The sequence below is a fragment of the Camelina sativa genome, chromosome 12 (genome assembly GCF_030686135.1).
Source record: "Camelina sativa cultivar CO46 ecotype springtype chromosome 12, ASM3068613v1".
Classification (NCBI taxonomy): Eukaryota; Viridiplantae; Streptophyta; class Magnoliopsida; order Brassicales; family Brassicaceae; genus Camelina; species Camelina sativa.
This window is the reverse complement of record NC_141891.1, coordinates 37546762-37558904: the sequence shown is the minus strand read 5'-3', so window position 1 is coordinate 37558904 and position 12143 is coordinate 37546762. Positions and strand designations below refer to the sequence as shown.

Sequence of the window (12143 nt, the reverse complement as noted above, 5' to 3'; positions counted from 1 at the left end):
ATCTCTTCACTGAAGGCTGCCTTACAGGAGGCAAAGATGGATGACTTGATTTCACAGGATGAGATTCGGGACATTGAGAGAAAATTAAAAGAGGCTTATCGGGATGAGGAGTTGTACTGGCAACAGAAGAGTCGGAAATTCTGGTTGCGGGTGGGCGATAAAAATACAAAATATTTCCATGCTTCGACTAAGCAGCGGAGGGTTCGGAATAGGATTGTGGGGTTATTTGGTCCGGATAACGTTTGGGATGAGTCGCCATTGGGAATGGAGACTATAGCCTCCAAATATTTTGAGGATTTGTTTAAACGGTCTGACGTAACTGGATTATCGGAAATTCTTCAGGAGATTTCACCTATTATTACAGATAATATGAACCGAAGTCTAACAAGGGAAATTACGGAAGCGGAGGTTCGGAAAGCCTTATTTGCTATGCATCCAGAGAAATCTCCAGGCCCTGACGGTATGACGGCTTTATTTTTTCAACGGTTCTGGCCTTCTTTAAACGGAGATTTGGTGGCTCTGGTCAAAAACTTTTTTAGGACGGGTGGTTTTGATCCTCGCCTTAATGAGACTAATATTTGTCTCATCCCTAAGGTGGATCGACCACAACGAATGACGGAATTTCGGCCTATCAGTCTGTGTAATATGAGCTATAAGATTATTTCAAAAGTTTTATGTTTTCGGCTAAAGCGGTTTTTTACCGTCTCTGGTTTCTGAAACACAATCGGCATTTGTGTCGGGCCGGTTGATTACGGATAATATCCTAGTGGCTCAGGAAATGTTCCACGGGTTAAATACTAATCCACGCTGTAAGTCGGAGTTTCTGGCTTTCAAAACGGATATGAGTAAAGCGTATGACCGGATCAAATGGGATTTTTTGGAAGCGGTGATGGTTAAATTAGGTTTTGATAGGCGGTGGATTACATGGATTATGTGGTGTGTTTCTTCGGTTTCGTATCAAGTTCTCCTTAATGGTCAACCTCGGGGATCTATTTTACCAAAGCGGGGTTTACGTCAGGGTGATCCTCTTTCCCCCTATTTGTTTATTCTTTGTACAGAGGTTTTGATAGCGAATATTAAAAAGGCTGAACGGGAGAAGAAACTTACGGGAATTTCAATTGCTCGGGATTGTCCCTCGATTTCACATCTTTTGTTTGCGGATGATAGCCTGTTCTTTTGTAAGGCAGAGGAATCTGAATGTAAAGTGGTCATGGATATTATAGGTAATTATGGGAAAGCCTCGGGCCAGGAGGTCAATTTAGAGAAATCGTCCATTATGTTCGGTAAGAAAGTTTCGTCTGATGTAAGGACTCAGATTAAAAAGGTTATTGGTATTTCTAGAGAGGGTGGAATGGGTTCCTATTTGGGTATTCCTGAAAATCTACAGGGTTCGAAGACTGAAGTTTTCAGTTATGTTAATGATCGCTTAGATGAGCGAGTTAATGGCTGGTCGACGAAGATACTATCAAAAGGGGGTAAAGAGATTATGATCAAATCAGTTGCGTTAGCTCTTCCGACTCATGTCATGTCATGCTATAAATTAACTCAGGAGTTAACGTCCAGACTTACGAGTGCTATTTCAAGATTTTGGTGGAAGTCTAATGATAAAGCCAGCGGTCTACATTGGGTAGCTTGGGATAAGCTCTGTGAGGATAAATGCGATGGGGGCTTGGGATTCCGTGCTCTGGAAGAATTTAATGATGCAATGTTGGCTAAGCAGTATTGGAGGCTGATTCATTACCCGAATTCTCTAATGGCTCGGGTGATGCGCGGTCGATATTTCAGGAGAAAACATCCTTTATTGGCGACTAAACCCTATTCCCCATCCTTTGCATGGAGGAGCATTTTTTCGACAAAAGGTTTAGTAGAAAGAGGGGCGAGGTGGCTCGTCGGGTCCGGAAATAATATTTCGGTTTGGAGAGACCCATGGATCCCGGATCATCAGCCAAGACCGGCGAATGGCATGGGGAGAGTTCTCCATCCTAACCTGATGGTCAATCACCTAATTAATCCCCTTACTTTGGATTGGCACTTGCCTACTCTGGAGGAGTTTTTGGATCCAGCGGACATTCAGCTTGTACGGAGTTTAGCGGTCAGTAAGTCATTGATTTCGGATAAATTGATTTGGCATTATACTAAATCCGGCAAGTATTCAGTGAAATCTGGTTATAGGTTAGCACGGGAATCACATAAGGAAGTAGTTTACGGGCCGACATGCACAGTTCTACGGGCACAAGCTTGGAAGCTTGATGTTCCCTCAAAGGTCCAACATTTTTTCTGGCAGGTGGCGTCCGGGTCCCTTCCTGTAAAAGAACGGCTCGCTCACCGGGGTGTCCGATGCGTCGATACGTGTCCGCGGTGCGGTTTAGCGGTGGAGACTATCAACCACGCTCTCTTTGAGTGTGTTCGTTCGCGTTTGGTGTGGGAGTTATCTCCGGTCCAGTTGTCTTTGACTGGTTTTCCTTTTGGATCCGTGTATTCGAATTTAGATTTTCTTTATTCTAAGACCTTCTCAAATCCTGGGGGTCCTAGCATTGGATATAGGTTGCCTTGGATATTGTGGACAATTTGGAAAGATAGGAATAATAAGGTGTTTCAAGGAATGGAAGCAGAGCCTCTTGATATTTTAAATCAGGCGTTAAATGATAAACTTTATTGGGAGGAGGCCAAGTCTGGCTCTGAGAATTATGTGGCTCCCCAGTCTTCTCTGGAGGATAGGAATCCTTCGATTCGTTGCCAGGTTGATGGTTCCTGGAAAGGTTCGGATTCTTTGGAAGGGTTGGGTTGGTGGTATGGTACTAATGATGATAGGACGATTCTTATGGGAGCTCGCAGTTTGCGTCATAGTCCCTCCCCCTTCATTCGGAGTTTGAAGCCTTGATTTGGGCTATGGAGTCTCTTCGGGCGGTGGGGATAGATTGTTCCAACTTTGAGTCTGATAGCTCCGAGCTGGTGGCGATGGTGCAGGTTCCTGACGATTGGCCAGCCTTCTCGCATTTGTTGGAAGACTTCCAAGCGCTAAGATCATCTTTCTCCTCCTTCACCCTGACTAAAATACCGAGGACGTCTAACGTGCGAGCTGATTGTTTGGCGCGCTCTTCTAGATCTCTAGTTTCTGAACTTTCTTTTGTAAACTCTTCCCCTCCAAGTTGGGCAACCAATTCTGGAGTCACCTTTTAATTTATTTAAATGTTTGGTTGAAAAAAAAAAATATATATGTATTATCGAGAGGGTGTTTTCTCAATTTTAATACATTTTTTTTTGTTATATAAAATATTAGCAAGTGTCTTTTCAAAAACGTATATTCAATGCTTTCAAACTATTTTGGAAATATTTATTTTGTAATTTTCAGAAACGTATATTCAATGCTTTCAAAAATCTAAGATTGTTATAGCTTTATGCTCAAGTTACACATATTAAATTTTTGATCTGTTCTCATTTAAATTTATATAGATTTTTTTTTTTAAATTAGATATTTAAGTTCAATAAAATTGGAAGAATCTTCAATCTTCATAAATCATAATCTTATATGTATATATACTACATGCTACAAATATGATATGTGTGTATGTTTATATATTTATCGCATAAACATATATTGGATGGAATGAAATTTTTGTTTTGGTTTAAAGAATGAGCTCAGCGGCTCTTTAGGTAAGAATCATTTCTCTCTATATTTCTTTGAGTCATTTGGTTACATCACTAGTCTTTATATAGACTTTACAATATTAGGGTTTTCCTCATGAGACAGCTCATTCATCACATGAGTCTAGACAATCAAATCTGTTCTTCAATTGTATTGGCTCCATACAGTCAATTGTTCTCTTTGCTTTGTTGACTCTGTTTTCGTCTGTTTGTGCAGGTGGAGCAGACCGTTGGAGGCTTGAAGAAGCTTGAATAGTTGTAAGCTTTTCAATCTTGCATTGGACTAAGAGAGGCTTGTTGGGCTTAACGGTAATGGGCTTGTTTGAGGTAGAGCCCATTACCGTTTTGATCACATCAACCGTGAGACACTCTCTTCGATCTCTTCGTCTTCCTTCTTTACTTTCGTGTTTGCTCGATCCCACTTCTGACCAGATTTATTTTCGATCTTGACAGAAGAAGCTAGAGCTGAGTTCTTGACTGAAGGAACCGGAGCTGTTGAGTTCTTACTGATACTCCCCCGCAAACTCTGTGTGGGAGGAAGGACCACACCGAGTTTGTACCGGAGGTTACTGAAAGGTCGGAACGGAAGCGACTTCGTGAAGATGTCGGTGATTTGCTGATGACCAGGTATATGTTTTACCAGAATCGTTCCTAGAGCAACTTTCTCTCTTACATAATGATAGTGGTTCAGAAAATGCTTACTTTTCTTGTGAAACGCAGGATTCGCCGTGAGATCAACAGCAGAGAGATTGTCACAGTACAGTTCTGGGGCCTGATACTGAGGAATCACAAGCTCCTTAAGAATATTGCAGATCCAAGAAATCTCAGCTGCTGCATCGGACATCGCCCTGTACTCTGCTTCCGTGGAGCTTCGAGCAACAGAGTTCTGCTTCTAAGATGCCCACGAGATCAAGTTTGTACCAAGGTAAGAGCAATACCCGCCTGTTGATCTACTTGTTTCCACACAACCTCCATGATCGCTATCACTGTACACTCTGAGAGTACTGCTTGTGTTCTTATTGAAATTGAGTCCCATTGTGATTGTGCCTTTGATGTAGCGAAGGATTCGCTTGAGAAGATGGAAATCTGCAAAAGTTGGAGCATGCATTTTCTGACAAACGAAATTTACCGCAAACTGGATGTCGGGCCTTGTAAGAGTCAGGTATTGTAATTTTCCAGCTAGACTTCGAAAATAGGTGGGGTTTGGAAACGGTTCCTTGTTCTTAGCTCTCGTGTTTTCTAGTTGTTCAGGCAAAGGTGTTGCAATAGAAGAGCACTCGCTCATGGCTGCAACAACTAACAGGTCTTCTGCATACTTCTGCTGGGAGAGGAAGAGACCTGAAGGATGGAAGTGAGCCTGAATTCCAAGAAAATAGTGCATTTGGCCCAGATCTTTCATGCGGAACTGGGTGTTGAGAGAGTCTAAGAAGGCTGTCATAGCTGCGGAGCTGTTTCCTGTGATAAGCATGTCATCCACGTAGAGCAGAAGCACAATGACTGCTCCATCTCGCTTGTAGACGAAGAGTGATGGATCCGGTATGCTACAGGTAAACCCGAACTCCAATAGAAACGTGCTAAATTTATCATACCAAGCTCGCGGGGCTTGTTTTAACCCATAGAGAGATTTTCTCAGTCGACACACATGATTTGGTTTTTCAGGATCTACAAATCCATCTGGTTGTTTCATGTACACTGTCTCTGTGAGATTACCATGAAGGAAGGCGTGTTCAACATCCATTTGTTTTATATCCCAACCCATTTTGGTGGCCATATCCAAGACTGCTCTGACAGTTGCTGTGCGGACTACAGGACTATATGTCTCCAGGTAATCAATTCCTTCTTCTTGATTGAAACCCTGAGCAACCAATCGAGCCTTGAGTTTCTGTAATGATCCATCTGCATTTCTTTTAGTTCTGAACACCCATTTGCTTCCTAACACATTCATGTCTGATGTAGGAGGTGTCAAGTCCCAAGTGTGTGCTGCTTTACAGTTTCCCATTTCAATGCCCATCGCTCCTTTCCAGCCTGGATGTTTAAGAGCTTCAGTTACTGTTTTTGGTTCTGGATGGGATACTTTATGAGACAATAAAGTATATCTTGGATTCGGCTTTCGTATCCCGTCTTTTAATCTTGTTGTCATTCTGTGAGTCGGTTGAACTTGACTGACAGATTCTGCTTGTGATGATGTTGCAGGAACCTGTGGAGACTGAATAGAGGACATAGAAGAGGCCGAGGATTCACCAGGTTCTTGAGTTGGTGTGCTTGACCTTGAAGAAAATTCTGAGGCAGAAGTGTCTGAATCTGAGGTTAGTGAATTTTGTATTTCCTGGATACTTGAGACAGATGTATGATTTTGAACTGATGTAGTAGCTGATGTGTTAGTTTCAGATGCAGTCGCAGGTGTTGGAGATGAAGTTGAAGTATGAATTGGATTCACTGGAGGAGTGTGAACCACTGATGAACTGGAACTGGCAAGGTCTTGCAAAGGAGTATCCGTCCTGACAGGAGAAGGAGAACAGCTATTGCCAATAAAAGCATGATCAAAGCCTGTCGTACACTCAGTTCTATCCTCCTCTCCTTCAGTGGACACAACCTGAGACCTTGTGTTTGGTAATGGTGGAAAATCCTGCAGTGAGAACAGTGGTTTGTTCTTCTCTTGATCATCTCTAGTTGCAACTGATTCTCTTACCTGATTTGTGTTTTGATCTTGTTTTGGATAGCTTTTGTACCAAGCAGTCATGAGAGGGGTGCATCGTTGAGCATTCCCAACAGAGAAAGTAGAGAAGGGGAAGACTGCTTCATCAAAGATGACATGCCTGCTTATATAGACACGTCCAGTGGAAGGTAAGAGACACCGATATCCTTTATATTTCTCATTATAACCCAAGAACACACATTTTAGAGAGCGTGGATCAAATTTTGTTGCAGCATAATCACGAAGTGTTGGATAGCAGGCACAACCAAACACTCTGGGAGCTGTGTAGTTGGGAGTTCGACCTGTCAAAGCTTCATAGGGACTGAGATTCTTATCCAAGTTCGTGGTTGGTAAGATGTTGATCAAGAAATTTGCTGTATAAAACGCTTCAACCAAATACTTTTGAGGTATCCTTCCTTCAAACATCATAGATAGACCCAACTCAACGATATGTCTATGCTTTCGTTCTGCTAACCCATTTTGTTGTGGTGTGTGTGGACAGGAGATGAGCTGTTGAATCCCACTTTTCTGCAGATGAGCCGTAAACTGTTTACTGACAAACTCACCACCACCATCACACTGAAAGGTACCAATCTTCTTCTGATAAAAATTTTCTACAAGCGCTTGAAAACCATATAATATTCGTAGAAAATCATACTTGAGCTTGAGAGGGTAGAACCAGCAAAATCTTGTATAGTTGTCAATAAAGATCATATAGTATTTGAAACCTTGAACTGACATTATTGGTGAAGGACCCCATAGATCACAATGAATTCTTTCCAGGGGTCGAGTAGCTACAAAAGTTGAAGTAGAAAAAGGTAGTTTAGCACTTTTTCCAAGCTGACAAGCTTCACAGATCTTGGTGGTGCTCTTATTATTGATTACTATGGCTTTTATTGCAGATAGCTGCTGCAGAACTTGCGTATGAGGATGCCCCAATTGTTTATGCCAAACATCTTCGGAAGCCATTTGTTGTCTTGACGAGAAGTTGACTTGGAGTGAAGCTCTTCCACGTAAGTTTCCCAGTGTATATAGCTCATTACTATGTCTGCCCTTTGTTAACAACCCCCTTGTTGCCTTATCATAGATACGCACATCATCACAGTCAAATTGAAAGCCACAAGGATAATCGGTAGTAAGCTTTGACACAGATAACAAAGATTTAGCAATACCTGGACAAACACGAACATCATTAAGAGGTAAGTTACCAGAGGTTGAGGGAAGACTCGCTGAACCGGTATGGGTAATTGGTAGAAAGCTTCCATCCCCCATCATTACTGCCTCATTCCCTTCATACGCTTGTGACTGATGCAGGTGATGTGGAGAGTTGGTCACGTGAGAGGTTGCACCAGTATCTGACACCCATTCACTTCCATTTTGATCAGTAACATCGGTAATCCAAAGAGCAGCTAGAGCTTGAGGGACATTATCAAACTGATAGCTGTTATCGAATCGGTGCCAGCACTTAGAGGCAGGATGACCTGGTTTACCACATATTTGGCAAATCACCTTGGTAAGTCCACCACCTTCTTGTGAAATCTGCTGATGAAACCCACGACCTTTTATTGTAAAATTGCTTCTACCCCGCGATTATTTCCACCACGAGAACTACCTCTTCCTCTGTTACTGTTATTGTAGTAACCAGAAGAAGTCGGACCAAAAGTGTTAAACGCCATGTGTGGGGAGACTTCTGTGCTGTTGTTGTAGTTTGCAAGACGATCAGAGTAGCTGGTGAGCCTCAAAATCACAGCATCCAAGGTCAGAGAGGGTTGAGTGTCCATAGATCCTTCTACAGAAGTTTTGATAGGCTCATATTCTCTACCTAACCCCTTGAGAGTAGCAAAGATCTTCATTTGTTCGCTAACAGGACTACCTATAGAGGCAAGTTGTTCACAAACCCTTTTTATCTCCCTAAGATAATCTTCCATGGACATATCTAACTTTTCCACTGTCTGAAGCTTGTGTTGCAGTTCGAAAAGTCTAGAAGCAGATACCTTGTTGAAGTGTTGAGCCAGAACTGACCAGAGATCTTGAGCAGTAGTGGTGTGAACAAAATCACGGAGGATATCTTCGGAGAGATATCCAAGCAGCCAAGCTCTAACAGCTTGGTCTGCTATATGCCACGACAAGAAGTCAGGATTTGGGACATAACCCACTTGGCCATCGATTGCAGGAACTGGTATGGACGCTAGTGGTTGAGCAAAGGCACCATTGACAAAGCCGAGAAGGTTTTGACCCCTGTTCCAAAAATCGGTCAAATCGGCCGATTAATCGGCGTGGAATCGCTAGGCAGTATAGAGCCGCAGCGATTACACCCAAATCGGGAGAAAAATCGGAATTTTTTTTTTTTTTTGATTTTGACTATTTTCTACTTAGATATGATGTTAAATCTGAAGATCTACGATTTCTATATCATATCCAATTGAATATAAGATGAATTGGGTAGAAACTAAGCTAAAAAAAAAAATTGCGGCCATAGATTAGGGTTTGACAGTCGCTGGATCGGGTGGAGAAGACGATCGGGCGAAATTACCGTTTTGCCCTTCGTAATAAAAAGGACAAAAAATGGACTAAATCGACACTGAACGGAGTCGAACTCGCGACCTTAGTTATTTTCAGAGAGTGTTAAACCGATTGAGCTGTCAAACATTTTCAAAATATTATGGCAAACAATATATATAACCCTAAACGTTAAATATTTTATTATTTATTATATATAATAATTAAAAACCGTAAAACTAGTCCCCGATTAATCCCCGATTTAAATCCGATTTTCCGATTAATCGCTAGGCCCTCAGTCACCGCCCTACTAGCGCCTAGCGATTTTTAAAACAGGGGTTTTGACTAGAGAGAAAAGACTCAAACTGAGATTTCCAAAGGAGATAGTTCTTCTGGGTCAGTTGCACGGTGACACAATTTGAGATGTGAAGAGGAGGAGGAGAATAAAGTTGAATCATGTGATCCATGGCTCTGATACCATAAAGAATGAGCTCAGCGACTCTTTAGGTAAGAATCATTTCTCTCTATATTTCCTTGAGTCATTAGGTTACATCACTAGTCTTTATATAGACTTTACAATATTAGGGTTTTTCCCATGAGACAGCTCATTCATCACATGAGTCTAGACAATCAAATCTGTTCTTCAATTGTATTGGCTCCGTACAGTCAATTGTTCTCTTTGCTTTGCTGACTCTGTTTTCGTCTGTTTGTGCAAGTGGAGCAGACCGTTGGAGGCTTGAAGAAGCTTGAATAGTTGTAGGCTTTTCAATCTTGCATTGGACTAAGAGAGGCTTGTTGGGCTTAACGGTAATGGGTTTGTTTGAGGTAGAGCCCATTACCGTTTTGATCACATGAACCCGTGAGACACTCTCTTCGATCTCTTCGTCTTCCTTCTTTACTTTCGTGTTTGCTCGATCCCACTTCTGACCAGGTTTATTTTTGATCTTGACAGAAGATGCTGGAGCTGAGTTCTTGACTGAAGGAACCAGAGCTGTTGAGTTCTTGCTGATATGGTTAACATACATTGTACTACGAGATATATCTAAACCGAATCTTGTTCTTTGGAGAGGGAAGGGGAATATTTACACAGACTCTTTCTCTACCAAAGATACTTGGAACCATATCCGGTCTATCTCAAATAAGGTCGATTGGTATTCAGGAGCATGGTTCCCTCATGCTACACCTAAATACTCCTTCTGCACTTGGTTGGCACTGCAAAACAGACTTCCCACTGCAGACCTAATGATGCGCTGGAACATAGTCTCTGCACCAACCTGCGTTTTGTGCAACCTGCCCCTTGAGACGCGAGACCATATGTTCTTCGGGTGTAGTTACTCCTCTGAGGTCTGGACTGCTCTCGCTAAGCTTCTGCTACAATGCCAATTCTCCACAACCTGGCAAGTGGTCGTTCTTCATGCCACAAAGCCCCTGGCCAATCTTGTTCAAACATTTCTGCTTCGGTACTGTTTCCAACTGTCTGTTCACTCATTATGGAGGGAAAGAAATGCGAGGAAACATGGTCAGCCACCAACTTCTGCAACTACTCTGATAGCCTGGCTCAACAAACAAGTTCGGAATAAGCTTCTAATCATACAGCGAGAGGGTGATCGAAGATATGACACAGGCCTCCCGGTTTGGTTTGCTTCACGAGCTTCTCAGTAATACTATGCTGTTTAATTTCAATCATTTTTTCTAACTTTTTGCATCTAATGTAACAAAACGATATTTTTTTTTGAATTAATTTAATATTATATTCAAAAAAGAAAAACATACACTTGTACTGATTTGAAAATGATACAATGATTACGTTAAACACAAATCACTTGACCATCATATATATATACACAGAGGAAATGTATGGTCTTTGTGTTATTAATAACAAAACTTAATAAATTTAGGTCGACGACAAACATAATAAAAAAAGAACAAACTGACTAACTTACTGGACCATCTTGGTCAATAACGTTCACATGTACACTCCGTATAATTATTTGATTATATGTACTGATATGCTCAAATTAAACCCTAGAGCTACTCTCTCAAATTAAGAGATCAATGCAGTACTTAGGGGTCGAATTCCACAGAGACTCAAGACTACACAATAAATTATAGAGTTTTTCAATTATGCTAAACAGATTAAATTAAATTAAAATAAAAGCAATGCAAAATATTAAATTAAAGACTGTTGTAAATTCAATGGATCAAAAAGCTAGGCCTAGGGAATTTCTCAGGAAATTATGAAATATTAAATCAATCAATAAATTAGGATTCAAGCAATTAAGAACAGATCTAGAACTCCAAAAACTTTTGTAAAATAAATCAGTTCTCACTGCAAATATTATCTAAATTTAAAACCAGAAAATCCAAATCTCTTTGTAAAATTCTAGGTTAAAAATCAGCAATAAAATCAGGTTTAGATTGTTCACAAAATTATTAAATCAAATCTCTTTACAAGAAATAATTTTGCTCATCAAAAGGTTTTATCAGGAAAATCAATTATATTCTCATATCAATTTATTTTCCTAGGGTATTAATTCTAGATGGCCAATCAAGGATTAATATGAAGAACAACCTAAGATGAAGATCTAGATAGATAATGAATCCTAAATAAACAGATCTAATAATTCATAAAATCCCTGTAAAAAACCCTAAACCTAACAAGCAAACTACTCAGACATAATCATTGAAGAACAAGACATGATTCTGAATAATAAGCAATTGAAATTAAAAAGAGTAATAAGGAGTTCAAGAAATTCTTCTCTCAAAGCAGATCTCTCTCCAATAGCTCTCAAAAATCTCTCAGGGTTGCAGGAAAAATAAAACTTGATAGAATAAAACTTGAGGGTTTGGAAAACCTAAAAACACTATTTATATGTCCTAAAACACGTCAGGGACTTATGTTGCAAATATGGAAAACTTTTGGGCAGATTTGTAAATTTTCCAAAACTTGGGTCTTGAGTCGGCAGAGATGAGTGTCGATCGATGCCTCCTATCTTGGTGTCGGTCGATGCTCCTGCTTTCATCCGAGACCAAATTGATTCTTCAAGATTTATGCTCCAAAACATCCAAATTGCTCCATTTTGCTCCTTCCATGCTAAAAACCTGTAAAGACTCAAAAACAATCTAGAAAACAAATCAAAAGACTCTAAAAGACTTCTTATATCATGGTTAAAAACCACAAAAACCATGATATATCATGTACAATATTGCATTTAGAAAAGAGATGTATATGTCTTTCTCTTGTATACATTTTCTTTTACTAAGATTGTAGATACTTTTTGCTAAAATCAACACTAATTTCCTG

At 40.5% G+C, this 12143-nt stretch overlaps 1 protein-coding gene across 1 annotated transcript; it reads left to right on the top strand.

The window, feature by feature from the left end:
* The first annotated feature begins 10084 nt into the window (after positions 1–10084).
* LOC147933262 (uncharacterized) lies at positions 10085–10501 on the top strand. Its single transcript, XM_087477364.1, has one exon. It carries the CDS (start codon positions 10085–10087, stop codon positions 10499–10501), a length of 417 nt encoding a protein of 138 aa, XP_087333490.1.
* Positions 10502–12143: the final 1642 nt, after the last annotated feature.